Source organism: Fusarium oxysporum, chromosome 7 (assembly GCF_000149955.1).
Source record: "Fusarium oxysporum f. sp. lycopersici 4287 chromosome 7, whole genome shotgun sequence".
NCBI lineage: Eukaryota > Fungi > Ascomycota > Sordariomycetes > Hypocreales > Nectriaceae > Fusarium > Fusarium oxysporum.
The window spans coordinates 2,133,684-2,160,362 of record NC_030992.1 but is presented as its reverse complement, the minus strand read 5'-3'; the positions used below and the strand labels follow the sequence as shown (position 1 = coordinate 2,160,362).

The 26,679-nt window shown below is 50.3% G+C and overlaps 9 protein-coding genes across 20 annotated transcripts; 4 read left to right on the top strand and 5 right to left on the bottom strand.

Moving 5' to 3' along the window:
- The first annotated feature begins 29 nt into the window (after nt 1-29).
- On the top strand, nt 30-10,325 carry FOXG_05392 (uncharacterized protein). Of its 5 annotated transcripts, XM_018383667.1 has the most exons (5): nt 30-718; nt 808-886; nt 937-1,631; nt 1,707-1,850; nt 1,911-10,325. In XM_018383667.1, exons 3-5 carry the CDS (start codon nt 1,565-1,567, stop codon nt 4,505-4,507), a joined length of 2,808 nt encoding a protein of 935 aa, XP_018240640.1. In that variant the 5' UTR covers nt 30-718; nt 808-886; nt 937-1,564; the 3' UTR covers nt 4,508-10,325. The 5 variants fall into 5 exon arrangements, with proteins under 5 accessions (XP_018240640.1, XP_018240639.1, XP_018240641.1 ...); XM_018383666.1 differs by having other exon boundaries at nt 30-886; XM_018383668.1 differs by having other exon boundaries at nt 30-1,631; nt 1,911-10,075; nt 10,216-10,325.
- FOXG_05391 (uncharacterized protein) lies at nt 5,030-9,595 on the bottom strand (the record flags this gene model as incomplete). Of its 3 annotated transcripts, none has more annotated exons than XM_018383664.1 (2): nt 5,043-7,009; nt 7,064-9,595. In XM_018383664.1, 2 exons carry the CDS (start codon nt 9,462-9,464, stop codon nt 5,535-5,537), a joined length of 3,876 nt encoding a protein of 1,291 aa, XP_018240645.1. The 3 variants fall into 3 exon arrangements, with proteins under 3 accessions (XP_018240643.1, XP_018240645.1, XP_018240644.1); XM_018383663.1 differs by having other exon boundaries at nt 5,535-7,490; nt 7,515-9,464; XM_018383662.1 differs by having other exon boundaries at nt 5,030-9,595.
- A 223-nt stretch (nt 10,326-10,548) lies between the features above and the next one.
- FOXG_05390 (uncharacterized protein) lies at nt 10,549-12,782 on the bottom strand. Of its 5 annotated transcripts, none has more exons than XM_018383658.1 (3): nt 12,415-12,782; nt 12,041-12,351; nt 10,591-11,974 (listed from the first exon to the last, which is right to left on the bottom strand). In XM_018383658.1, the coding sequence occupies exons 2-3, from the start codon at nt 12,281-12,283 to the stop codon at nt 10,895-10,897; spliced, it is 1,323 nt and encodes a 440-aa protein (XP_018240634.1). In that variant the 5' UTR covers nt 12,284-12,351; nt 12,415-12,782; the 3' UTR covers nt 10,591-10,894. The 5 variants fall into 5 exon arrangements, with proteins under 5 accessions (XP_018240633.1, XP_018240634.1, XP_018240636.1 ...); XM_018383659.1 differs by having other exon boundaries at nt 10,622-11,974; nt 12,041-12,357; XM_018383657.1 differs by having other exon boundaries at nt 10,549-11,974; nt 12,041-12,782.
- A 3,142-nt stretch (nt 12,783-15,924) lies between these two features.
- Nucleotides 15,925-17,868, top strand: FOXG_05389 (uncharacterized protein). Of its 2 annotated transcripts, none has more exons than XM_018383655.1 (3): nt 15,925-16,294; nt 16,803-17,411; nt 17,467-17,868. In XM_018383655.1, the coding sequence occupies exons 2-3, from the start codon at nt 17,294-17,296 to the stop codon at nt 17,541-17,543; spliced, it is 195 nt and encodes a 64-aa protein (XP_018240631.1). In that variant the 5' UTR covers nt 15,925-16,294; nt 16,803-17,293; the 3' UTR covers nt 17,544-17,868. The 2 variants fall into 2 exon arrangements, with proteins under 2 accessions (XP_018240631.1, XP_018240632.1); XM_018383656.1 differs by lacking the exon at nt 15,925-16,294 and having other exon boundaries at nt 16,843-17,194; nt 17,272-17,411.
- On the bottom strand, nt 17,784-19,281 carry FOXG_05388 (triacylglycerol lipase). The gene is made up of 2 exons (XM_018383654.1): nt 18,989-19,281; nt 17,784-18,933 (listed from the first exon to the last, which is right to left on the bottom strand). Exons 1-2 carry the CDS (start codon nt 19,167-19,169, stop codon nt 18,122-18,124), a joined length of 993 nt encoding a protein of 330 aa, XP_018240630.1. The 5' UTR covers nt 19,170-19,281; the 3' UTR covers nt 17,784-18,121.
- Nucleotides 19,282-19,632: 351 nt separating this feature from the next.
- Nucleotides 19,633-23,088, bottom strand: FOXG_05387 (uncharacterized protein). Its single transcript, XM_018383653.1, has one exon. It carries the CDS (start codon nt 21,745-21,747, stop codon nt 20,089-20,091), a length of 1,659 nt encoding a protein of 552 aa, XP_018240629.1. The 5' UTR covers nt 21,748-23,088; the 3' UTR covers nt 19,633-20,088.
- On the top strand, nt 22,302-25,955 carry FOXG_05386 (uncharacterized protein). The gene is made up of 3 exons (XM_018383652.1): nt 22,302-24,513; nt 24,567-24,741; nt 24,792-25,955. The coding sequence occupies exons 1-3, from the start codon at nt 24,055-24,057 to the stop codon at nt 25,340-25,342; spliced, it is 1,185 nt and encodes a 394-aa protein (XP_018240627.1). The 5' UTR covers nt 22,302-24,054; the 3' UTR covers nt 25,343-25,955.
- On the bottom strand, nt 23,694-23,822 carry FOXG_19049 (uncharacterized protein; the record flags this gene model as incomplete). The annotated part of the gene is made up of 1 exon (XM_018399226.1): nt 23,694-23,822. The coding sequence occupies one exon, from the start codon at nt 23,820-23,822 to the stop codon at nt 23,694-23,696; it is 129 nt and encodes a 42-aa protein (XP_018240628.1).
- A 230-nt stretch (nt 25,956-26,185) lies between the features above and the next one.
- Nucleotides 26,186-26,290, top strand: FOXG_19048 (uncharacterized protein; the record flags this gene model as incomplete). Its single annotated transcript, XM_018399225.1, has 1 exon — nt 26,186-26,290. One exon carries the CDS (start codon nt 26,186-26,188, stop codon nt 26,288-26,290), a length of 105 nt encoding a protein of 34 aa, XP_018240626.1.
- Nucleotides 26,291-26,679: the final 389 nt, after the last annotated feature.

Here is a 26,679-nt window from a genome sequence, read left to right as displayed (position 1 = left end):
TTGCGCCAGGATTTTTGATTGCACGATAACTACAGAGTGCGAATAGTCATGATGGCATTCCTTACTTTTCTTATGAGCCATATGGCCCTCATCATTTCCATCGTGAATCTAGGGCCACTAGTGAGCACCTTATGACACAACACGTAGGTAGTCAGGTCATATATACTGTCAACAGATGGAAACAGTAAGAACGAGTTCCTCCCATACCCCATTCCATCTGTCTGTTCAAGTCTGGTGATTCTGCAATGCCCGTGTCCGTGACTGCCGGTGAACCATCGCGGGGCCTCAACACCCCAAATCAACGCAATCAGCTCAATATTCAGCCATATCTGTTTGCCTTGTCCCACTCGAAAGCTGGCCCTGACCCTGCATTATCACCGGCTTGCTGCATCGCCAGCATTCGCGACCCATGTACAACCACTTCATTCTTCAATAATCTTATCTATCTCACCTACTAGTTGGGTTATCCGTCAAACTGGGTGATCGTTGCTCAGGGAAAAGACCTCTTGCTCAAAGCCAATAACGCAATCTAGGAAGTCAAGACACCAACACCTGCTCCTGCTCATGTCGAGCCCGCTTTGCTGGCATCCATAATATCCTAAAATAGTATCTGCAAAGGGTCGACTGCATCATCCAATCCCGGAGACCCCAGGACTGTACTGGACTGGAGGGGTCGATGCACTGTATGGAATAAAGTGTTTACTACCTCCACTAGCAGGTCAATTCCTCCCATCACCCATTCTGCTTCTGTCGAACCGTTACCGGCATCTTCTCACCTACTTGATCGACTGTTTTAACAACAAACAGCCTTGAGTCTTCGGGCGTTTTTGATACGATCGGCCGTGCGTGCTGTGACCTAGCCTACAGCCCTTTATCGAAGCCATATGTCTGTGGCCTGGCCCCCAGGGAGCAAGAAAACTTCTGACCTTGAATCAGGGTGTCAAAATAAACTAGTCTAGAGGCTTGCTAAGATATACTAAACTTACCTAAGTCTTTTCATCACTTAGAAAAGAGGCCCTAGGTTTTCTTGCCTCCTCACCCTTGCTGGGTCGCACCAATCGCAGCCTTCCACGCTAAGGTAGGCATCTCGCCTTGTCCAGGGACCACGCACTTCACACTTCTTCCCCAACCGCGACAACTGCTCCACCCCAGCAAAGCATTCGTACCTTAGCGCACCACTCGAGCGCACTATCATAGCGCACCACCTCAGCCACGGGCGGGCTTGGTGTCTCCTCAAGCTATTATACCCAACTTACGCATCATCTCCAGCTCTTTCGCTGTGGAGAGTTGAACCGACCGAACCCAGCTCTGGCAATACGGCGACGGAGTATTGGTTCGGTGGATGGCGTACAAGTCAGATATCATTCTGTTTCCCTCACTCTACAGACAAGCCTCTTTCTTGGCTACCCGCTGTAACTATCAGGCTCGGTCCCGCGCCACCGTCAGGTTCCGCAGAGTTTCCAACCGCCCTTAAACTGCCACTCCATTCCTCCCTGCACGGCCTCAAACGTCCGACATCAACGCAATCGCCTCAACCATCACCAGCGCATCGCTTCATCACATCATGGCCTCACGAGGCCCCAATGAAGGGTCGCCTAAGCCAGAAGTTGGCGACACCTTGATTGTGATACGTATGTCTATCCTCTGGCTTCCCGTTCTTTGTCTATAGTATCCTCTGATACTGATTTCGTTTCTCAACCCTGCAGATGATTTCCAGGCTCGAAGCTCCGATGAACTTAGTCTTGCGAAGGGCGACCGAGTTGAACTCATAGAACGAGACGACGAGTTTGGTGATGGATGGTTCCTCGGCCGTCATCTGGTAAACAATAACAATGGGCTCTTTCCTGAAGGTTGGTGCTTAAAACGTTGCTCTATACCCCACGGCGAGAACATTGATTGACACTTGGCAGTTTACACTAGGCCAGCCCCAAGAAATATTCCCACGAGCACTTTTAGTGCTTCAAAGGCCCAGACTGCTCAGCAAGAACAGGCTCAGAACTCGAGCGCTGATACAGGTACCAAAGAAGAGAACGAGTTGCAACAACCACAAAATAGGAACCCTGTGACATTGCCTCTCAATAACGTCAAATCTGAACCCACACTGGTGCCAAGCGAGCCACCTGTGTTGCCCGCCTTGAGCCAGCTAACGACTCAGAATCAGGACAGCCCTGTCTTGCATGAAACGCTCACTGTTATTGACGAGCACATTACCGATTTACGATCACCTGCGAGCAACGGCGGACTCCGAGCGATAGCGAACGATTCTGGAAGCGAATACAGCAGCACCCATCCCGATCAACGAGCATCGTACATCCAAGGTGAAGAGACTGACGAAGAAGAGGAGGGTTTTCATACACGAGACGAAGTCGAATCGTGGTCTCCCGATGATGTTGCCGAATATCTTTTTACGTCGGGAGTCGAAAAGCACCATTGCGAGGTCTTCAGAGACCAGGAGATATCCGGCGAGGTTATCCTCGGTATGGATCAGAGCTCACTGTTCATCAAGGCGTTCGATCTTGGGTCTGTCGGCCGGCGCCTCAAGACTTGGCACAAGATCAAGGCACTTCAGGATGAAGTGAGTAACCAAGGCTTGGAGACACGACGTACGACGCAAACCTTTGGAAACGATGGTTCAGAAGAAGGCCGTAGATCTCGGAGCCGAGCAAACACCCTAACCAATCGGCCCACTTCTATTCAGACGAGGCGACTCTCCTTATCACAGAATACGCCAAAGGCATCTCCAACATTTGGAGGATCTCATGCGCAAGAGAGCTCTAACCGCGCTAGTCATATCAAGCGGCCATCCGCGGCATCGATCAGGGAATTGAACCATTCGCGTCGACACTCTTCGTCAACTGATTTTCGCCAAGCTGGCCCTGCGGCGGCAAGCCCAGCCGTTCCCGTTCCTAGGATCGCGACATCGGGTACTTTCCCCGGAAGCGAGACCGCCCATAAAAAGCAGCCATCATTTGACAGAAACTGGACCCTGGGCAACGCTTATTCGCAACCCCCCCAGCGGCCCCTTTCTTCAACTGGTCTTCAAGATTTACTTAGCCCATCGGGAGCAGAAGCACAGGATTCTACTGTCGATGCTGATCGGGGTTACTTCTCTGGAACAGAGGTGGATGGGAGGAAAAGAAACTTATTGCGAAAGCGCGACAGCAATGCTGAATCGAGAAAGTCAAGCTATGCGGAAGAGCAAAGGGTTAGAAGTGCCACAGCTATGGCACGACAGTCAAGATTCGGTAGCGTGGGGTCTATTGCGGAAGGGGGTATCTCGTCAGCAGCTCAGAAGTACTACGGTATTCAGTCTGGCGCTCATAGGAGAACTGCGTCAGCCGCTTCGGAATCAACGATGAATATGCCGCCACCCAACGACGCTCCTTCACCCACCGTCACCAAACTGGACACTTCAGTCAGTTCCGCTCGCTCAACCGCCTCACCTATCTCATCGAGACATCAAGGTTTCAACTCGGACTGGCTGTCATCAATGGTCAACAAACCCATTGCCCTGGCTGGAGGAAAGGGTATGCGGGCCATATCTGATAACCTTAGCCTTGATCGATCGAAGGCTTCAACTCCAACGGACTCATCGAACAAAGATTTCTTGGTCGACTCACCTGCGCGAACCGGCTCGACAACTCCATCAGGTGGAGCAAGTTTCGATCTTGAATCTCCCGACACTGCCAAGAGTCCCAATACTCCCGTAACCCAGGTCAACAAGAAGGCTGGTAAGAAGGGCAAGAAGGAAACGAGCGCCTACACCCGCGGGCTGCTCAAAATCTCGCCAAAAGAAGCAAGCAAAGATGCCGATTATAGTGGTTGGATGAGGAAGAAGAGTTCCAACCTCATGACAACCTGGAAGCCTCGTTTCTTTGTTCTCAAGGGCCGACGGCTGGCATATTATTACTCAGAAGATGACGACCAAGAAAAGGGACTCATCGATATCTCATTTCATCGAGTTCTACCAGCAGACAATGAGAAACTCACAGGTCTTCATGCTACGATCACAAGCCTTGGAGGTCAGTCAATGCCTGCATCCCAGAATGGCGATGACAACTTGGAGAAGGGGGATGACTCTATCTTCATCTTCAAGCTGGTTCCTCCCCGAGCTGGCCTGTCCAGGGCTGTGAACTTCACAAAGCCAACCGTTCACTACTTCGCTGTTCCCAATCTAAAGCAAGGTCGCCTATGGATGGCGGCCTTAATGAAGGCAACAATTGATCGAGATGATACGAAGCCCATCACTACGACGTACCAACAAAAGACAATTTCTCTTTCTAAAGCCAAGCAGATGCGTCATCGCCCACCGGCTCTGATGAACCTCGACGAAGGGGCTGAAGAGGACGCTGGTTCGGCCCGAAAGGAAGCCAACGGCCTGGGAATTTCATACGACGAAGCTGACAGCGGTGTTTCTGGCGTCGACAAACTCGCGGGCCAAAAGGCTGAAGAAGCCAAGTCAAGCCTCGAGTCCGAGAAAGAGAAAGAGATCCCACAGACAGCTTGATCAATGCCACGCACACGGCATTACTTACAAATTTCTTTTTAATTGGTGTGAGGCGTATCTGGTCCTTCCCTAACAAAACTTCCCTTACACATTTTCCTACCCCCTTCTCATATAGAAGTCTAATCCTTTTATTTTTACTTGATACCTCGGGCGCAGGGGAAATCTGGAAATCTCAATAAGATATGGTGATGAAACAAACAGACGTGGATGGAATGCTATGCAATGGAAAGTGGAGGAGAATCTCAGCTCATCCCTTTGGTAGTGGATATGCATGGGCCGCGACTGGCGAACAAGAACGAACAAGAATGTCATGTTACAAGAGACAATGATGATGAGGACGGCTTTTGTTACTGGCATTTTTACAAACATGAAGCCTAAGGATGATTTGCTGAGCTGGAGAAAATGAGCGTCCCTCTGAATGAGGTACGTACTAGTGGCTTGAAATCTTGTTTTTCTCGTGGTCGTAATGTGAACGAAGATCTTTGCATTTGAGTGACACAAACCTATTGCAATCGAGAGCCACCTGGACTGGATGGGGAGTTTTCTGTTGAGCACAGAATACGGATTGAGTTCGGGGGGCGGGCAGTTAAGCTCTGAACTTCACATAGCCTCACGCAAATGCAATGAATGCAGGGAAAAGTTCATGAAATATCGAATTGGATAAGACGATCGCTTGCTCTAGAGGTATATGAGACAAGAGAAGAAAGGGGCATCAATCGCCCCAACAAGAAACTCCATGTACCTTTTTGGATCAAGCTTCTTGGCTCGACATGTAACCCTATCATGAAAAAATTGCCCGAAAGCATACAGGGTCCTTTGTTTGGGACGTTTGAGCCTTGGTAAAATAAGTCCAGCGCCCCTGGGTCGTATCCGTCGTTAGACCATCCAAACGCCATGAAAAGCATTGTACCCTACTCTAGTATTCCACTACCTCTTTCTAACCCTCGCAGTATCCTTGAACTTGACTCTGGTCAATCCAGAGGTGACAGCTCAGTGACTGTAACAGCAACAACATCAAATCACGATCTCAAACCTTCTGGTTCATACCCGTCAGAAGCTGTCGAATGGATTTCATGAGGTGCAGCTCGATCCCTTCAAAGTTGCCAACAGCCTCACCCTCACCAGGTGGTGGGACAATGCTAGCGTCTGCTATGCCTAGTACTCGGTCAATAGCGGACAACGTGACAGCCTCCGCTTTGGCTTCGCCAAGCTTTGGGTTGAGAGCTTTGACTGAGACATCCTTGAAGCCATTGATGGACGCAAGAACTTTGGCATCAAAGAAAGGCAGCGTCTCGGCAGCAGAAGGGGAGCCAGAAGACGCGGGCCCAGGTGTGGGACTCTTTGATTTCATGTAAGCATCAACAACCTGGCGGATGCCCTTCATGCAAATCGTCTCCATTTTGTCGTTCTCGGTCGCTTCTTTTTTAAGGCCGATGCAGCGGTTGAGTGCTGACATGACAATCCCTTCGGCCTTGGGGTTACGAGCCTTCTTAAGGTTTTCAATCAGGCCGCTCTTCAGCTTGACAACTGCAGCGAGCAACTTGGGCTCGATGGCATAGCGGGCCGTGGGAGACGCTGCTGAAACCGATGGGGTGCGGTTCACAGGAGTGGCAGGCTGTTGTTGCGCCTGTGGCGGTCCAGTTCCAGGCACAGTCTTCGCAGCTGCAGCCAGAGGCACTGGGGGATGGGGATGGTGCTGCTGTTGCTGCTGCTGCGCAAGGGGTGCGCCAGCAGCAGCAGCTGTAGCATTGGCGTGCCCTTCCTCGCTCTTGATCGGTGTGTTTGCTGGTGGGGGTGGCCGTGGTGCGTATGGAGAGCTGTAAGTACCCTGCGGAGGCACCCCAAGCTGTGGGCGCGCAGGGGCTGGCGGAGGCCCGTAACCTGGTGGTAGCTGTGCTGGCGCCGGCGGTTGTGATGCCACCGCTACTGGGGCTGGTTGACCAGGCGCTGGTGGTGATGCAGACGCACCATATGGCTGCGCTGGCCGCCCTGGCTGTGTTTGCTGTGCCGTATATGTTGGCATATGATAACCAGGAGGTGCCTGGCCAGGGGGGTAGCCAGGAGCTCCAGGTGCCATATGCTGGGCATTATAGGCATACGGAGCTGGATATTGACCATACGCGTGTGTTGCTGCACGATCTGGTGACGAGGCTTTTCTCTTCTTACCAGCATCCAGTTCAACACCTGGAACACGAGACCAAAGGTTCGTAGTCTCATCTTTTCTGAAAGCCTCATTTCCAATAAGATTATGACGCACACTACTTTCCCAGCCTTTCGTTTCTGTATGGAAGTAGAACCAGGGATATCTCTGACAAATGCGCTTGTAAATCTGTTTGAGCGTAAGGCCGTCCGGTCCAGCCGCGGTAAGCGTTTCGTCGATAAGCACACCATAGTTCTTGTTCGGCTTTTGGAGCTGTTCTTCGGTGTAGTCCTCGATCTTGAGCTCCAAGGGAGGGGATTTTGGTCGAGCTTTTTTCTCCTTCTTTTCTCTTGCTCGCCTCTCTGCATCTGAACCTTCAGCACCGTCCTCCCGAGGCTTGCGAGGTTTGTACTTGCGTTTTTCTGGTCTCTCCGAGGATCCTTCCGGCAAAGGATGTTTTCGGGGCCGTCCGACCTTACGTTTGATTGGCGGCTCTACTGGAGGCGCCTGTGGCAAGGTCTTCTTGGCCATCTCTTGCTGTTGCTTCTTCAGCAGCCGCTGCTCTCGTTTCGACATAATGCCATTCTTGGGTGGCCTGCCAGGCCCCCTCTTTTTGGGTATCTGAGGCATCAAATGTCCTTGATGGGGATCAAGCATGCCCTCATGCTTCAATCCGGATTCTGCTCCTGCAATTGTCATGTCATCGATATCCATGTCCATATCCATGTCCATGTCCATGTCCATTTCCGCATCCATTTCACCATCTGCCTCCTCTTCCATATCAGCTTCAGCCTTGGCCTCCTTTTCTTGGACTGTCTCCACTGTTTGGATGGCTGCTGGCTCCTCAGCTTCTGCTTCTGCCTCAGCCTCATCTTCATCGCCGTCACCAAAGTCAGGAGACTCAGGTGGGCTGGCCACATCAGACAACTCATCGCTCGTGTCCTGAATTTCGCCGTTACCATGTGCAGACTCAAAATCGAAACTCATCTCTTTTCCGCCTTGGGCGTGTCGCTTTTTGAGGGCCATGACGGGTTCTTCCTCGATATCCTCCTCGGCACCCGTTCGGCCCCTCTCAACTCCATTGATGAGAAATCGGAAGTCGACGTCTTTGATTTGCAATCGATCGCCGCATCGCAGGACGAGCTTTTCGCGATTGTAGTGCACATCCTCACAGAAGAACCCATTCTTATGAAGGGGTATAGCTTCAAAGACACCCATGTCTTGATTGTATGCGATCTTCAAATGCTCCCGGGAAATTGCTTTCGTCTTGGAAGCAATGTTTGGACCCGGTGAGTGAATACCAATGAACGGAACATGGTATGGCGAGGGACGCAGAGAGCCCAAATCAACTGCTGCAGCACCAGGCGTATGAGAAACATATTGTCGGTTAGAAATCATGTTTTCCTGAGCTTGTGCTGCCGCTTCATCCAAGTCGTGCTGTGATGACCCCTGTGTACTCGTCTTACGCCTTTTTGTTGGTCGGGGGTTTTCCCCAGTATCTGATTCGGGACCCAGCATACCTCCCTCTTCACTGACATAGGATTTGCTGAACTTGCTTCGATCTGGGTGTATCGGGGAAGGTGGCGGGAGACCTAAGTGTACGTTCTCTTCAGTACGTCGCCGATACTCTTCGGCACGTCTTTCGTCACGGCGTGCTTGCTCCAGCGCACGCTGATCTCGTCCAATTATGACAGCATAGGTGGTCATCTGAAACACGCTGTCGGCAAATTCAATACGTGCAAAGGATTCAAGAGCCTTGTGGGAATCTGTTTGGCGCGTCGAATTTGTCGGGGCGATGCCTTGGAAAGACTCGTCTAACGGGTTAGGCAAAGTGACCTGAGCTGGTGTGACTGTGGGAGGTGGTGACATGGCTGTCGCGGCCCCTGACATTGTAGCCAGTGCCATCATCATGTAAGCGTGCTGGTTGATGGTGGGCATCGATGCTGCAGCATAAGGAGTCGACGGCGCAAACTGTTCTCCCAAGTTGTCGGCCTGCATCTGTAGCTGCAAGGGTGTAGATTGTTGAGCTTGATCAACGTTTAATGTTGCAGCCGCATCGCGAGGGGTAGAAGCGTCAAGCATGGTGTGATCACCAGACTTAACATTCACATGAGCTGAGGCCGCGGTATTCAATGGCATCTCCAGCTGTTGCTGTGATGTTGATGTGGTAGCATTAGCGGCTATGGCAGGAGCGCTCGGGACGCCGTGAGTCGAGGGCGGCGTAGATGGTGAAGGTCGAGAGTCCGACACTTTCGCTGGGGCAGAAGATGCTGATTCTTGGTTAGGGGTTGCGGCCTTTGGTGCAAGAGCAGCCGAAGGTTCTTCGGGTGAAGGATTTAATGAGACTGTTGGAGGAGAAGCAGATACAGTTGGTACGATGGCAGTCGAGGGAGGCGCGGGAGTGGATGTGGAAGTTGACTTTGAAGCGTCGACGGTCTTGGCCATAGTCGAAGAGGAGGAAACCCCAGCAGAGTTTCCGTTTGAATTTGAGCTTGAAGTTTGAATTGAGGCAGAAGCAGAAGGCGCTGGGACTGGGGGTTTGGCCGGTGCCGGGTCAGCAACTTTTGAATCGCGGTTTTCGTCGTTGCTCGTCGGTGAATGCGAAGTCACGTTTATCTTTGTCGCAGATGGGGTGGGAGTCGCATTTGATGGCGTCGCAGCTGGTGAAGACGCAGCTTGTGTTTGTGTTTGTGTTTTTGTTTCTGTTTCTGTTTCTGTTGATGTCGTTGTCACGGTCCTGGATGCGACAGCCTGGGTATCTCTGTCGGCACCCAGGCTGTTTTGCAGGCCATTCAGGCCAGCAATGGACGAAGTCATCGCTGCTCGTGCGACCAGCTCCTTCGTCACTTCGCCCTCACCTCAGGGTGTAATCCAGAAGGTATCGCCGTTGGCTGGAGACGGGGAAAATAAAAGGTTCAAGCGGGCGAGGCTTTCTGGGTCCTTTGAGCCGCGATAACTGAGATGGTCAGGGCGGGCTAGGCTGCACGTTTTGATAGGTCAGCTGAGGGGCTTCCTTCCTTCACGGACCCCGAGTCTCCTCTTACTTGCTAGATTGGCGGTTGACCGTGATGTTTTGCGCCGCTAGTACGCTTTGGGTAATCAGGAAGTCGCAATCACGAATATGACCTTGTTGGGTTGCACTTTCCCAGGCATTTACTTGTGCGAAGATTGAAGGAACCAGTTTCGATATTGTTTTAACAAGAGGCAGGTAGAGAAGACATAAATCACCTTTGTAAGGTAGACGACTCTGATAAGCAAGTGTTACCTCAGGCAAAGACCTTACTGCATCTTCCCTTGAGTAAGGTACACATGGTGGTACTCAAGTTCTTTCCCCGCGCTGTCAGCCACCTACCTGAGTTGTAGGTTTATTCCTTATTGTTCAGGAACCAAAATAGAGATCTCTAGGAACAATGCTTCAACTTTCATAGGTAAACAAAAGCCGATCTTATTCATTTTCTCAAATCCTCAATAACATAAAAAATATCCAATCTTCAATGTCACTCAGATCCAGCCCCACTTTGTCACTTCTGAGTGACTTGTATTATGTTCGAAGACTTATCAATTCTAGCATGTTATATCGTACCGTCCTGACTTGACATTTCTGGGGACTCTCATTCTGTATATGACAATTTAGTTGGGGACCAGTAGTGCAATCTTTTACGTTTTCCCTTACTGCGCCAGCCTACCCTGTTGCTCAGGGTGTAAATGAAGCTATCTGCACATAAGCATTTCGATGAGCATAATGAAGTTCCTATTCCGAATCAGATCGGGTTCCTTAAAACCATTCAATTGAACGATTAAGCGTGGCCCCTCACTCGGGAGTACTTGTTAACATTTAAAAATGACAACCCAGCGAGTTACATTCAGAAACTAGGTAGCCATGTTATATTCTACCTTCACTCTGTGCAATGCATGACGAGTATATTGAGAAGCCTATCGAGACTCACGTTTTCACAAAATATTCAGAGCAAGGCTTATCATCAACTAACATGAATAATGCTATAGCAATGTATGGTCAAAATACGCCCATCAAATCGAACACCACATAACAAACTCTAAGGACATTTTCGATATTGGATGCTAACATATAGTTTCTACGATGCAGACTATCCTTTGATGTTCTCATACCGAGAAAAGAAAAGACGACCACCCAAAGTTGATACCCATATCGTCCGAGAAGAAACAAAACGCCATGCGAAATGCGTATTCATAGGGTCTTCGTAGCATACAGTGAAAGCGCCGAAAGTTCAGTGAAGCAGGGCCTCATGCTCAGTTGAAAATGTACGGTGAGAGTATCGCTTTGTCAATCGTTCCGAAAGACGATACGCTCCATGGCAGAGCATGCCTGCAAAGAACCCCACAGCATCGTTCCTGAAAGCGAGAATTCCAGCAGTGGTCATGAGCATGACAGTCCATCTCTCAAGACGTTCATCATCTGAAAGATCGCGTTGTCGAAGCAGTCCCTGACCTGCAGCCGTGTTCCATAAATCGGTGGCTCCTTGGTTGAGACTGTTGCCCACCTTAGCGAGCTCGAGACCAGCTGCTATCACCATGATGCCAAGAAGACTCTTGGGGTAGTGCTTCAAGAGATCTACGAGAGTTTCGCCAAACATAAGCCCCAGTACTAGCTTGAAAGCTCCCAATACGACGATGCTGGAGCCGCTTCGAGCTCCGAAGCGATATTGGGCGGCCAATCCCCCGGCACCATGGCAGACAGGCATACTTCCGAACCAGGTGCTGCTCAAGTTCATCAGCGCAACGCTGATTCCGATTGATGTCACCGAGGGAGTGGGAAGTTCGGGTAGAAGATCCTGGGACAGTGCACTGACGGCGATGATAGAGTTGAGTGTGGTCAGAGGCAGTTGTCCGATGGCCATCCACAGGGCAGGCGAATCACCGTTTCCGACCCAGTGCGGCATGACAAAGCGAGGGTGCCAAGCATAAAGCCACGGGAGGCTTTCGTGAGAAATAGCGACCTGAATAAAGGCAAATAAAAGGGCTAGTATAAAGAAGAGCAAAGCATAGGGGAACCGGGAGAGCTTTTGTGTGCCGATTAGAACGAGGAAAGCGATCAAAGCCCACACACGGTTATCAAGAGCTGGATGGCCCCAGTGCAGAGGCTGAAGCAGAGAAGATCCGGCGCCGAGAATCAACGAGAGGCCTGCTCCCAACTGAATACCCTTTACTACTGGGAGTGGTACAACACGGACAACCCCCTTCAGGAGACCTGTAACACTCATGATGAGTACGGCAGCACCAACCCATTGGCCTGCAGCCGTTACGACACCCATAGGAGAGCCATTCTGGATGGCTGCCGAGGCAATAGCCTATACAGTAACACATGAGGTAAGCCTTGTTGTAATTTGACACGAATGTGTTGCTCGGATACTCACCTTCATGGGCTGAACAGGTAAAGGAATACCATAGAATACGCCAGTGAGGATATTGAACAAGCCCGTGAACACCAGTGTACTTCCCAAATCGATGGATCCTTGTGCTGCCAAGGCAATCATCAAAGGCAGCAAGGTGCCAAGATCACCCAGTGACCCCGATATTTCAGCCCATGGCGCTGTCTGTAGAGTCGTAAAGTTGTTGCGGTTGAGACGCCGTAAATCATTTGCCCACGAAGGTGCCATCTCACGTGCGTTCGACCGTTAAAATGGGCAATACGCGTGGTTCTAGGTGGTGCTGACTTGGCACTCGACTATCACTATTCGATCTTGAACTTGCGATTATATAGACCAGGGTGGTGGTAGGTGTTAGGTACCTAGATAGGTTGGCTGTATATCCCAAGGTCTCGGCCTATGCGTAGTATTGGGCGCATACAGAAATGGAATGGTTAGGACAATTAGTGAAAGGTTGGCGAGCAAGGCCCAATCAACAATGACGACGATCTAAGTTGAGAAGATGCATTCGAGTCGCCCGAGGTGAGAAATAATTCTGGACTATTGAAACAGAAGGTCGAAAGAACTAGCAAAGGAAAATGGCGCAGTGAGGAGTGTTCTTATGAAAGGACTAACATCGCCGAATCCGCTGTATCCCCTTTCATGGCTCTTATCAAGGGTGTCAGACACGTGTGGGACAAGGCCAAGTGATCAAGATGTTACATCTCCTAGGTTCTATTGTGGTCAGCTGTTAGTCCTGTATTAGTGTTGATGGACCCATAAGAATGAAGCGATAGTCCTCCGAATAATACACTGACTACCCTATACCAATATCTTATCTCACGTCGTCAGTAAGAATTAGACAATCTTCACGAAGTAATTGAGGAAACTCTAGCTACGACCACTAAATGCCAATCTGGGCCAAAGCCCAACTATTCAATCTTGGTGTTACCCAATAGTCTGACGAGGAGTGATGCATGCATGGATAGGCCAGAGATCTGTTGATGGAACACTTTAACAATAGGCGACCTCGCACAACACCGTGTGTGCTGATTACCAGCATCGGGCTTTAAAATGTAGTATGCAAAGTAAAGGTGTTGCTTACCGTGTCTGACAGAAAAATAAAGTTTCATAAGAACTTACCACTAGGTATTCAGGATAGTTATTGTCAAAGGCTGAGCATATCAGAAAATCAATACGCCTGGGCTACAAATATCGTCAAGCAAGCCTTGCCATGCGAGTGAACATTTGTCTCATCATCGACAAGATTGGCTATCATACATCTGGAGTCGCTCACAGAAAACAACAAGCAGAGCAACTTCAGGGCGACTTATTTACAGGTTTATCATGATTTCCTAGGCGGAGAACAACTACATGCGCATGGATTTCCGGTGCTCAATGTTGGTCAACCCCAGAGGAAAGTGTCGATCATCCAGTGGAAACACTGACCGCCCCCAAAATGATACATTCGGACCTCGACAGCGCCTGACACTATAAAGCCATTAACCCATTCGATGTTGCCTGGCCGAAGTCCCATAGTCGGGTTCATTGGTGACGATATACCACTAATTACGCACCCCATACTTCCGCGGATTCGTTCCTAGCTTGGCGTCGTACGCAGGGTCGGTATTTCGTAACATTCTCGTTTATGGAAGGCTAGAAGGCATGCCGAACCCCCAGCAGATACAAAAGCCCCCGGACCACCGTGACCGCATCCGTGTTTCTCCAAACTCGATATCTTGGCCTGCCGTGATATTTGTACCATTTCCTCAGGCTGTTGGCCAAGCTCGGCTCCGGCCGCTGGGGATGCCTCAATGTACTATGTATGTTTCGAGGCGTAAAGGTCTGCCTACCCAGCCACGGCTGTACTCACATAACGGTAATAGCAAAACCTCGCCAGGCTGGTAAGGGTTTTCAGTTCGAGCCAGGCAGGCGAATTGTTGCCGTGTAGAGGCTCTCACTTACAGCCGTAGATAAGCATGATATTTCGTAAAGGCGCTCTCCTTCAAGTTTACGTACTAATGGCCTATGACCTCATCACACTACTAATGTAGGCGGTTGTCGCGCTGGGGTGAACTCCCGGTGATAGCGAGGTGTCCCGGCCACAAGTCGGCAACTAGGGCGCGAAACCTTGCAGGCATAGCCGTTTTATCCCTCGTCTCCGGGACTTCCAGCCGGGATTTCAATTGAGAGAACTCCGGGCCTGGACTTCTGACTTCTGAATCCAACGAGTACCAGCTCACAATCCTGCCTGTGAATAAACCATATCGGACATGGAAAAGCGAACTGATGTCCATTGAGAGAGTTTCGAGGCTTGCAGTGGCACCAATCCGTATGCTTTCAGTGGTCAGCCATGGGATGCCGACTCTCCACTTTCCACGCCAAGCCGGCAGCCCAGCGCTCTCTCATGATGCTAGCAGACCCATGCCATGCAGCAGTAAACCCATGTTGTGTTATCCAGAGTCGTTAGAAGTTAGCAGGATGAGACTTTGTTTGTGGATGGCGACAAATGTTGATCGTGGATCTTGGTGTTGACAACCTCTTTCATCTCAAGATCTTCTCCGGTACGTTGGTTGTTGAATGACAGTCGGTCGCAAGTTCGTGGATAGCGCCGGAAACAAAGGATGCATGCTTCTTCCCGGCATTGAAACTGGGTCGATAAGGCTTGATTTCAGACTCGGTCGCTGGATCCTTGCATGTCAGGTCAAGCAAAGCTTTTAGCTTGCACAGTGTCGCATGTAATTGTGGAGATTCGGGGAAAAGATGTGGAGAGTTGTTTTTTGGAGGATCTCCCCTTCGGATGGAGCCTAGCAAGCCCAGGTAACAAGGTGAAAATGAGAGTGACTGAGAAGTCCTTGTAGAGCGGCGGCGTGCCCGAGGCCGCTATCCGTCGGAGCCTGATAACAGAGTATGATCACAAGAAGCAACAGGCCTGAAGCACATTCTAAGGGCAATATGTATTTGGAAGCTTGGCGATGGCTCATGCAATATCATGAAGACAACAGCCTGCGCTAAGCTTTGCGCATTTGTTTGATTGGTCACTCAAGAGCTGCCGAGACACAGATGTTGATCAAGTTGGCAAAGCATAATCTCCCATAACTCATGTAATTAAACAGAGGCTGAAAATAAGAAAAACAACAATGCAGAAGGGTAAACCGACCCTTTACGAGAACCGTCCAGGAACGGCACGAGGCTGGATACTGAATTTGTCGTCATTTCGGAGACTTCGCGCAATCTCTCGTGCATGATACCCATCGTCCTACCAGAGATGGGCTTGCTGTGATGGATGGAGGCGGTACCCGTTTAAATCGATTCCGTTGCAGCCGACGGGACGGAGTTGACAGCCTTCCATGGGCAATTGCCTCCCTATATTGGAGAAGTAAATTCGCGCAAGTTGTTGGTGGGAAAGCAGCACTATACCGTGTGTAGACTGTCATATTCAAAACCTCGAGCTTTGCTCGCTGGCTGTGGAACCCATGAATGAATGGACGCAAGTGGTATAGAGCCTCGACCTCCCCACATGGGCGATTGACAATCTCACCGCACCGTTTCTTCAGTTGCCGTGTTCCGAGTTGCGCATTGGTCAAGGCGAGCTGTTTTCTTGGTGTGTTCCAGCAGTTTTTTTTATCCCGCGGCAATGTTGATGAGCAGTACAGACTCATCGTGTATCTCCGCTCGTACCTTGCACCGGGACTAGCGTCCCTGTATAGGCGGCCCGTTCGTGGAGAGCGGAATTGACCAAGCATTGAGTGGTATGAGCATCGGGTCTTTGTAATCTGGTGACATGGAAGCTACCTCGTAATGAGGTATGGGTTGCGTCGATTTAGATAAAAAGTCAATTGAGTGAGCGATTATTGATTGCTATGAATGACAGTCAGTCAATTAAATTTCGTAGCTGTAACAGAGAAAGAGGTGTTGCCTGGAATATCCCTCGTTGTAAGTTGGGAAGTTGCTACTTCAGCTCCATTACCTGGCCCTTGCCATTGCCTACACTCCCGTCGTCATGGGTGTACCTATCTTTTCTCACCATCAGCGAAGCTTCCCAAAGACAGATTGGAATATCTCGTCTTTCATCTCTCTTCTCTTGTCCACCCCAGCATCGTCCTAGGTACAACTACATACTCCTTTTCGCACCTCAAAAACTCCCTTCTTTCGGCCTCTCAGACACGCCCATATCAGCAAAATTCCAATCGATCTGCATCCTTGTCAGTGACAATTGCTCTGTTTTTGTTTTGTTCCTAGCAGACAGAGCCTGTCGTCTTTGTAAGTCCCACTTTGTAACCCAGCCCCTGGTCTCTGGATTGGAGCATCATCATCACCACCTCCATGGAAATCCACCTCATCCGGGGCACTCGGGGGGCGTCAAATCCTGTATCAAATCTTGTACTTGGACTTTGGTAGTATTGTACAATGCACAAAAAGCCTCAGAGTCTCGAGATAGGATAGGTACCTGATGGGCATCACCTGGTGCCTCCTCGAAGCCTGGCCTCAGTCGCACCACACCTCACTGCTCTCCCACGATGAGATCACCCCCCTGGGGCTTGTATCCACTAACGCTATGGACCCAAGCAACCACTGAAAGAGACCCTGCTCGCTCGCCTTGACCTCTCTTAGCTGGTGTTGCCCGGGATCTGGACCCATTTTACGTACAGAATCCTTTCCCTCGTTTGGTACAAAGTCTGATTCCTCGCGGGTCGTGACGCTGTTTTCTCCACTTTTCACAGCTCTTGGGTGACTTTTGGTGTCAGATAGCTGATCAACAAAACCACAGAAGAGCCCGCCTTCGCGACCAGATTCACTTGCTGCTTCTTCATCACCCTCCAAGATCGCAAAGGTAGGTCAATTCCTTACTCACAGTCACGCTGCTCTTCTTTCGCTCTTCTCGTCCGCCTCCGGGCCCATTGTACGTCTCGATAGTCAAGCCAATTCCTGTGTAATGGCCGTCTACTCAGTTCTGGAGTCATGCACGTCGTCGCAATCCTAGCGCAAATGCCGGCGTCAGCGTCTTCAGTGACATTTGCCAAGAATTCCGTCAGAACATTTCCTGGATGAATCGCTCTGGACTCGCTCCTATGCTGCTCAATTGAACGACATCGCCGCCATAACCCATTTGAATTGGTGCGACAGTGTCGCTCAGTGGAAAAGGACGAGAATTTGTGAAGCGTGGGCTGTCTGCCTATGGCCGCTTTATCGCGGCGCGGAGCCAAGAAAATACTCGTTTGCTAACATGTCTTCCTTAGCAATCTCTCCACTCCAGACACAATGGCCGCCATCAAGTCTCTCATGACCCGCGACGAGGTCGTCCACCAGCTTGCCAAGCGTCAAAACTGGGCCGCCAAGGAGCCTGGTGTTATTGTCGTCTTTTGCATTGTTGGTGTTGGTATGTCATGTCTTTTACCCAAGATGTCTGGTAACTATGCTAAATTTCTGGATAGTCGCCATTGGCCTTCTCAGCCTCTTCCTCTACAGGAAGGCCATTGCTCGCAAGGCCAACAAGGCCTCTACCGTCTAAGCCGTTTGATACGGATGAGGCCGACGTTAAGGAGAGTGGAGCGTAACCTGAGGCATAGTCATGAGCGTCTTTGGACTATGAGCCTCAGGTAGATGTGGTGTTACGACGAGGTGCCTTCTGCGACACATCGGGTGACCGACTGTGACCCCGTATTCCAGTCAACTGTTGCCGGTTACGTCCCTCACCAATTCCTCGCTTATCAACTGCCAACGAAATCTCTTACGGATAGCAGAGTTGACTGGCAAATCTTTTGTACATACCTACATACCACCGGATCTCGTGGGACAAATGTGCTGGAGGGCGGGTTCTCGTCGAGTGTTCGCGGCAAGGTGGCTGTATTCTATCTTCTAATGCTACTGATACCTACTCGTTTGAAGCAATCAACAATAATCATCTACTCGAAATCTCATTCCAGAAACAAACTCCAGCATCATGAAACGCTTAACCTGAAGAGGCGCCTACTGATTTCATGTCTATTATGACAGTTACTTTTACATGTGTATCCCATCTCTAAGATTTCAGGAATGCGTGTCGTAGAATACTCATACATGCCATGATGCAGACCAGAGGATACTGTATCAGTAACCCTCTTTGGCTAGCATATCTGCTATGTCAAGATAGAATGCAATAGCATTGAAATTCCTCTTGATCCCCATCCACTCCCGGACTGTCCAACTAACACGATTGGACCAGTTTATCAGATCCAAGTGGCTCACTCCAAGGAGCGTGCCTTTGTATGTGCCCCAGTGGCTGCTCTCCACACTGACAAGTCCATCGTTGGGTCCCTCGGCCTGTGTCATGACGGCGTGCGGGTGCCGAAATGGACTCAGCAGCGCCGGCCGCTCCACTGCCGCTCCGTACGAAAAGTACCGCACGTCTGGTTGATCCGGCGTGCTCGGATTGAACTCTTCAGCCATGTAGCGTCTCGTCAACTGCGAGAACGCTGCTGTACCGAGGCCAGCTTTTTCAAATGTCTGATAAAGTTGAGGCAAGTAATGGTGCAGTGGTGAGACTTCTTCATCAAGGAGGTAGTCTGCAAATGCGCTTCCTCGGTGCGGCGTTGCAACGGTAACCACAGCCGCAACGCGGACTGGGAGCGGAGCGAGGTGTGAAAGCATGTATCGAGTATCAAGACCACCCATGCTGTGTGCGACAATTGTGACGGCTTGGGGCATTGGAGCGAGGGCTTCAAGGGCGGAGCGGAGAGCAGTAGCGCGATCGGCAATAGAGGATGATGGAGGCACAGTGGGCGTCAAGACGGTGGCGCCTTGTGCAGTGAGGGCATCTCGAATGCCATGCCAGTATTCGACAGCTGGAAAGTATGGAGAGAGACGGAGTTCAGCGAAGCCGAAGAGGCCGTGGGCGAGGACGATAGGGTATTTTGGAGTCTCTATCACCAAACGTATTAGCAAGATAACCTCACACAGTGGGATCAGATGCGGCACCGTATTTTTCTCTTATTATCGCATAGTCGTCAGATATTTCCCTGCCCAACGCCTTTATCCTCGGATCATGTTCACGTCCGAGGTAAGTGCTGCAAGCGAAGCTTCGATGGCATTGCGCGCGATATAGTTGCCGGGATAGGGGTGAAGCAGGCGCATTGCGCCATATTGCCGATTTGTTCATGGATTGTTGAGTCGCATGGGCGCAATGCGATAGAAGTGTTGGTGTAGGTAGAGTTCTAGTAGTCAAGTAGAACGACTGTCACGAACTAATGACGTCACGGCGCGAATGCGTGTGATATTCTTTTTTTTTGGGGGTAAAATAGTTGCGTTTGCGCTCCGTGTCTAAGAAAAATGTAGAATGAGTAACTATTTATTTATTTTGGGATTATTGGCTTACAGTTTAGATGTAACTGTAACTATTCTGCAATATTATAAAAAGCTTCCATAATATAAGTGCTTATAGAATTTCTGGGGCTCAGGTATTGCCTTTATTTTCCATCATGTTGATAGATATTTGGGGCTTCCCTCTTTTACTTGAGCCTTCAGTGCTTGATGAAATGACAGTCTGACGGCAAACGAAAACTGCGACTACACTATTCTTAAGTCCAGATAGTTCATGAAGACTCTGCTTAGCCCGCTGCAAGTGTGTGGAAATGATCTTCTCTTGCTGCAACTGATTCTTTAAAGTCAATGTCAATGTCTGGTAAACTGAGCTGGAACTGTTCTGAAGTAGGTAGGTACTCGGTATTTGTGACTCTATTACTAACAATGGGATTCTAGATCCAAGACAACCTCAAACTATGTATGACAATAAGGTGATACTGGAGTTACATCCAAGCCTGGGTCTGGGATGTATATGTGCCAGTACTTAACCAATAACTCCTCTTAAAACAGCACATGTAAGGTAACATGGAAGTGAGAACTCAACAACCCATCGTGATTCCAACCAAGTGAAAAATTAATGGCACCATGATCGAGCCAGGATCTGAATGAACCCCTCACTCCTTTTCTCAGTCCTATCAAAATCCTCCACACCCGGCATTATCGTTATCATCAGCACATTAAAGCATTTATCCAGACAAGTCATGCTTTGGATCACTTCAACTCTTCTCAGGAGGTAACTGGCTCGGCGCATTTTCGTTCGTGACACCGCTGTAGGCTGGCCGGGCCTGCATGCCGTCGAAGGGGCCAGCCAGGTTCTCCGCGATGGCTTCGTCATAGCTGGGCGGAGCATCGTCATATGGAGGTGCCTCTTGACCCGGAGCTAATTGTGGTGGATAGAGGGGGTCATGAGCTGGCTGGGGAGGGACCTGGTTGGGAGTTTGAGAAGGTCGTTGCTGTTGAGCTGACACTGGGGCTGAGGAAACCGAGTTTTGTCTGGGTGGTAGACGGGGCGGGACGTTATTCGTGAAGGTTGCACGTCCTGGCCGCGTCGATCTTGCGGATTCAACGAGTTCAGGAGGCGGTGTGATACCAGAATAAACTTCGACTTGCGCAAAATGTAGCGGTAGGAGGATGACCGGTGGGCTCTTGTTGGTGATGCCCTTCTTTGGCTTGCCCCAGGCTAGACCAAGCTTCAACTCGAGCTCGTACCTCCTAGAAAGATTACAAGTGACGAATGAGGGTGCCACAGTGTTGGGAAGAGGCAAGTTCCTCCATACATGGTCTGGAATCACCAACTCCTTCCCAACTTCGTCATCAGGCCCTGTGGTCAGCGGGATGTTGATGTTGGGGTTTGACACGACAACCCATCGGTTGATCTTCTGGTTTTGGAGCTCGAGCGCGCGGACATCAGTACGGCCAATAAGTTCCATCTGAAACGATACTAGATAGACTTGTTCTGGATTGTTGTTGAGCTTTTTGGCGATAAGCCGTAGTGGAACAGGCTTGTTACAAGTCAAGACGCTTGGATGGGGAAGGCGTGCTGAAATCTCAATTGCTGGAGCTGGGGCAATATCTGCAGATGGCTCTGGTGTAGAGGCCGATTTTGAATCTGTGCCGCTTCCAAAGTTGAAGAGAGAGGACCGCTTCTTCTCTGGCTGGGGGGTCATTGGCCGAAATGTGAAGGGACGACGAGCAAAAGCCTCCTGGGTTGTCGGCTTCGGCCGGGGCGGTTCAATAGGGAGGAACTTCAGACCGATCTGATACCGCCAATTTTCCTTCAGCAATCCCGGTCTCTGGATTGTAACCTTGATGTAGTAGCGAATTTCCGCCTCCATAGGATATCCTGTTAATGATGGAGGTAGTGTGCGGGTGACATGGCGAAGGTAGAGTTGCTTGCTACCATCCATGACCCTTACACCACCAATACCAAACATTCCTCCACCCCCAAAACCACCGGCGTTAGCCATGCCGCCGATTTTCGACATAGCCATTGGGTCGCTGCATGCATTATTGATGGGAAGCTTGAACTTGAAAGGAAACTCGTGCTCGCCTGCTTGCAGGGGGTATGCACCGTAAGGGTTAGAGGAGCTCGCATAATAGTCATCTGGAAAAACCTGTTGTAGTTTGTATAAGATTTTGTGGTTCTCAGCTGCGGTGCTGCCAGGAGGCCGTTGAGGGCTAGGTTGTAGCCTGGCCATGTTCTGTGGATCAAAGGCATTCGGAGCCTGTAGAGCTGTTCCCGATTCCCCTTCGAGCTTGACAACAATGCTTCCAATCTGCTCGGCGCGGTTGAGACCCAGGATGATTCGGCCTTGTACCAAGTCGAGGTTGGTATAGAACTCAGGCTGGTTGTCCAGCGCTATTCGAATAGACATGATGGGTGAGAGTCAGGAAAAGACTGACAATGAAAGAATAAGAGAACCCCTGTGTGACGTGAGTGCTCGATCTGAGATTGGCTCGGACCTAACAGTCCAATAATGTTTGTCGTGAGCTGAAGTGAGTTGAGCGTGATATAGCTAGAGATCTCAACAAGAGACTCTTCGTTTGAAGGAGCGTTTCACAATTTGGCGTATCCTCTCGAATAGCTCCAAGATCTGTCAGTCTTGCATTCTCTGCATGGAAGAAACTTGATCGATTTTCATTGACTCTTAGACGGATTGCACGGGAAACTTGGGTTAACTTAGTTGGATGTACGTCACCAAGGCTACACAGCCTGAGCCAAGCCCCGCGATAGGCCTCACCGCACCTGACATGAAGGAGGGGTGACTGTGGCTAATTACTATACCTAGATATCATCTCACGGACACTGTGGCGCATCATGTGTACCGCATGTGGCTTACATGATCGGGTGTTTTAGCGCCGCGTCTCCGACAAGCTTTTTACTGTACAGATCTGGCAACTCGAGATTGTGGCCCTTCAACCCAATTCATCAAGGGCAATCTACCAAAAGTCCCTCAAACAGGGGTACAAGTCATCTACCCAAGCTTTTCACGCGGTCACATCTCCGCTGTGCCGCGATGAGTTATAAGATGTTTGGTGGAGAAGGTTCGAAGATCAATTCCCTGGAGATCGGAAATGCTTGTATCAGACAGGGCAGGGCAGGGCAGGGCAGATAGAAGAGAAGAGAAGGGAACGTCCAAGCACGAGGTGCTTTGCAATGCAGATGCATAGGACGCATGAAGAGTGTTGGTGATGACAACTTTTCATGAGCGTCACCTGCTTGATCCAGCCTTGAAGCCTGTCGCAATCTCCACTATAACGTCCGACAAGACATCAACCAACACAGTTCTTTGACACATCCATCACATATCAACAACTTGGAGGTGGATACAGACCGCAATTGGCACGATACCTTTGTCGGCATTGAGTCTGTCAGGGCAGGAAAGCCCGCGATCGACACCTCATAGCACTCACGGACCCTCTGCCGAGGTGTTTCAACGCCCACAATTTGGCATGAGATGTGCTGCATCTTGAACCAACTGCATATCCAGGGTCCCTCTGTCGACTTGGTGTTGTTCGAGTTCTCCCGAGGTCGACGAGGTTTCCTTTTGTGTCAGGATCGGCATTGCTCACGCCGCGCTTCGCAATGCCAATTTACGAACCCTGTATGATGTGTCCCGGAACCACTCCGCGCTTCTGCCGCACCTCGAAGCTTTGGATCATGACATGACCCATCCACTTCCGAGTCACATACGTCGAGGTGCTTGCGACTTTATGGTAACTCCCGATCACCACTCGCGTTAGAAGCGCTCGCGGAATGGCACCATGCGGGCCGCTTGCCGCCCAAGACCATCAACGCCCCATTTCGCGCTCGTCGACCAACCACGACAAAGCCTGGCCGCTTTCGTGGCCTAGTACCGCTCGCCCGCTGCGTCTGTGCCGTGCGGGCTGCCGCCGTTTCCCCGCCTTTATCGCTTCGTGATTGGCACACTTAGGCCCCCCCCCCCCCCATCTCAGCCAGCGCAACGACAAGAAGATTGTCTCTTGCAGGCAGAGATTGCTATGATCCTGGGTTATACAACCCTGTCAGGCTCCGGATAAGTTACACCTTTTCTGTCCATGTCATGTTTTGAGTTGCATAGCCATTTCTGTGCAGTTGTCCTAGTCATGTCAACCCATCGCAAACCTTGTCAACCACTTTACAGATGTCATCCTGGCTTATGATTACAAGGATCCAACACCCAACAACCACATGCTCTTTGATGCTTCATGCCCTTCCTCTTCACTCTGGCACTTTGCAAGGACTGGGTACCATGTCACTTTGTGCTCCTGAACGTCGATCATGACCAAACTTGATTGGTCGTGTTGGCTCTTACATCAATTATGGTTCGACCTTATGGCAGTTGTTCTTGTTCGCTATTGGACCGCCCAAAGTGCCGTCTAGTAAAGGCTGAATACCCGTCTCACCCGTTGAGACCTTGTCTAGCTTGTCTTTACTGTTGCACTGCATTATGGCCCTCCCAACAGTGATCCCCTCTCTGCAGCGCCCCATGTGTACAGAGCCTCACATGCAGGGCTCCGCCCAGACCAGGCAGATGGCAGATGGCAGAGTTCTGATCTGTCTGTCTATATGTATGGGGGCCAAGCCATCCCGTCTTATTCTCCGAGTCCCCCTTTGCTTTTGACTTGGGTTGTCAGCCTGTCATGATAATTTGCCAGCCTTTGTTGGTTGACACCCGACGATGGCAGGCGATTGTGGATCGACCTGTCCGGCCTCTGATGGCTTCTACTCATACAATCCGAGTGTAGGCGGCAACGCTGTGTTGCTTGTTGTCTTTGCTCTCCTTGCTCTCGCCGCCATCTACTTTGGTATCCGCTCCAGGACCTACCTCTTCTCCCTCGCACTCACCACCGGACTTTTTCTCGAAGTACTAGGATTTGTCGGCCGTATTCTGCTTCACTCGAAGCGAGATAGTCAAGGCCATTTCTTCCTCTTTTTATTCGGAACAGTCTTGGGACCATCGCTGATTAGTGTTGCCATCTTCATAATCCTTCCTCACATCCTTGGCATCTACGGAGAGCCGCTTTGTCCTTTTAGGCCACTTGTAGCTGGCCTCGTCTTTTGGGGACTCGCTGCAGTCACTGTGTTATTCGAGCTTATCGGCGTCGTCTTTACGGCATATGAATCTAATGGAGTCACCGTATGTTATCTCAACGGTAGAAGCAAATCATTATCATGTACTGACCTGAGCAGCGGAAACAAGGAGCAGCGATCACAGCTACGGGCTTGGCTATTCAAGCGTTGTCATTGATAGCATGCACTGGGCTACACTTCTGGTTCACCCTCAGCTTGAGCACTCGTCGAGGAACCCTCGACGCCCGGCACTCACAGGTCTACTCTTCTTCTCGATTTAAGAAATTCCTCCTAGGTACGTCCACGTCCTGCGAAATGACTCTCCTAGGCTAACACCAAACTCAGCAATGGAGATGGCATCTGCTCTCTTGATTGTCTACTCCTTCTATCGGCTTGTCGAGTTTGCAGATGGTGTTTCGGGGGATGTCTTCCAGAACGAGGCTGCTTTCATGGTTGTCGGAGGACTTCTCCCCTTCTTAGCCGCAGCCCTCTTGACAGCCATCCACCCAGGCAATGCCTTTGCTGATGCCTGGGCCCCTACATCACCTCGAGGGATCAAACGTCAAAGTCGACCGACCCCTGTACAATCTCCCACCCCTAGTGGTCATCCCGTCCACCATTTATATGACCCCGACATCCGCAAGCAGATCTCGCCGACGTCACCAAAACACCGGAACTCAGCTGGACCACCTGAGCTTCCACAGGGATCCGTGGGTCTGCCTGCGCATCCGAAGCCGGTGCCAAGGCCCCCGAGTCCTCGGGACCCTAATGCCCCGCGCAAGGGGCCACCTGCACCGCTGAATCTGGCGGCTGTGCGTGCATCACGAAATAGTTGCAGGGCAGAACAGAGGGGCCATGCACCAAAGGATATGGTTCCCGATGGAGAGCTGTGGTAGCCAAGTTGGCGGGGAAGTCGATGACAATCATAAAGTACTACCTGTTGTTATACTGGAGAGCTGAGTGCGGTTTCAGGGAGCGCTGCTGGCTGGCTTACTCGCTGTGATATGATATATGATACGGCTATCTACTCGCGATGATAGGGCTGGGCAGGCTGTGGAATATTTTGTGTTGGGTGCTCAAAGGTGCTGGAATTTATGGTTCTCAGGCTTAGGACAGTGGATTTTATCAAGATGTTGGATTCCAATTGGCACTGGTATGGGTGGCAGTTTTGAATTATATATATATGCGTCCACTCAGGCACCTGCCTCTGCGTCGCATCTAGGTTAATTTGAATTTACCAAGTGATGAATTCATGTGCCAGGCAACACCAAGAAGATTACTACTAGGTGCCCTGATATTCGATGGCGCGATAAGGTGCCACGACTTTGACAACTGACCAGACTCAGGGAGAACGGGCCAGTTTACGCTGGACTCGGGTAAGATTGTGATTTTTCACCGAGGGAACTCAAGCTCTAGGCTCATGTACAACCTGTCTGGCTAAATTCAATCATCCTTTTGCATTAAAGTTAATACTTCCTTGTTGTGTTTCCACAGTCTCTTTCAAATGCCTACACTCCTCATAGGTAATGCCTGATGAGCTACGGAAGCTTGTGAACGTGTTCCAAGGGTTATTGCGGGCGCAAAAGGTGATTGCAACGAAGACTTGTATCATTCCGTAGTAGGGTCGCTGATGGCGACGTACATAGAACTTGATATTGGTTGTCCTTGCGACATGCATGCATGCAACGAGAACTGCCACCAACTCTAATCTCGAGGCTGCGCAGATCGTTCGGCATAGCATGGCTGTCAAAGTCAAAACCCGTGTTATTGTTGACTGGAATGCAGGGGTTACGGCCCACGATGTACAGTATGCAAGGCACAGAGGCATGTTTGTGCCGATTTAGCGCCTCGCCAGGAACGGGAGGACAAGACAACATCGACCGGATCGACCAGATTCGGAAATATGTTTGATCAATTCGTGAATAGAATCGATCTATTGGATTGAAGCAAATTTGATAGCCGTGCCCAAAGCCGAGTCAATATTGCGAGATTGCCAACAGCTTCGCATTACCGACAAAAAGCAGTGAAGAAACAAGAGGAAACAGATCCCAAGAATTTGGTATATTGTCTCAAGACGCATGTTTTGTCTCTCATACTCCTTGGTCGTTGTAGAGTCAGGTTCCTAGTGGTCCGGCCACTCTCAACTGTGTTGCCGTATTTTAGGAGTCGAGATGAGGAGTCTGATGAAGGCTGGCATACGGTCTCAAAATAAGCTGTCAACTCTATACCAACA

Coding starts and splice junctions, on each gene's coding strand:
- FOXG_05392 (XM_018383667.1), top strand. CDS start 1,565: ATGGCCTCACGAGGCCCCAATGAAGGGTCGCCTAAGCCAGAAGTTGGC. Junction 1,632..1,706: donor CGACACCTTGATTGTGATAC/GTATGTCTATCC, acceptor TCAACCCTGCAG/ATGATTTCCAGGCTCGAAGC. Junction 1,851..1,910: donor CAATGGGCTCTTTCCTGAAG/GTTGGTGCTTAA, acceptor GACACTTGGCAG/TTTACACTAGGCCAGCCCCA.
- FOXG_05390 (XM_018383657.1), bottom strand. CDS start 12,283: ATGGCACCTTCGTGGGCAAATGATTTACGGCGTCTCAACCGCAACAAC. Junction 11,975..12,040: donor TACCTGTTCAGCCCATGAAG/GTGAGTATCCGA, acceptor GTTACTGTATAG/GCTATTGCCTCGGCAGCCAT.
- FOXG_05389 (XM_018383655.1), top strand. CDS start 17,294: ATGGCCGCCATCAAGTCTCTCATGACCCGCGACGAGGTCGTCCACCAG. Junction 17,412..17,466: donor CTTTTGCATTGTTGGTGTTG/GTATGTCATGTC, acceptor ATTTCTGGATAG/TCGCCATTGGCCTTCTCAGC.
- FOXG_05388 (XM_018383654.1), bottom strand. CDS start 19,169: ATGAACAAATCGGCAATATGGCGCAATGCGCCTGCTTCACCCCTATCC. Junction 18,934..18,988: donor GATAATAAGAGAAAAATACG/GTGCCGCATCTG, acceptor GTTTGGTGATAG/AGACTCCAAAATACCCTATC.
- FOXG_05387 (XM_018383653.1), bottom strand. CDS start 21,747: ATGTCTATTCGAATAGCGCTGGACAACCAGCCTGAGTTCTATACCAAC.
- FOXG_05386 (XM_018383652.1), top strand. CDS start 24,055: ATGGCAGGCGATTGTGGATCGACCTGTCCGGCCTCTGATGGCTTCTAC. Junction 24,514..24,566: donor ATGAATCTAATGGAGTCACC/GTATGTTATCTC, acceptor TGACCTGAGCAG/CGGAAACAAGGAGCAGCGAT. Junction 24,742..24,791: donor ATTTAAGAAATTCCTCCTAG/GTACGTCCACGT, acceptor CACCAAACTCAG/CAATGGAGATGGCATCTGCT.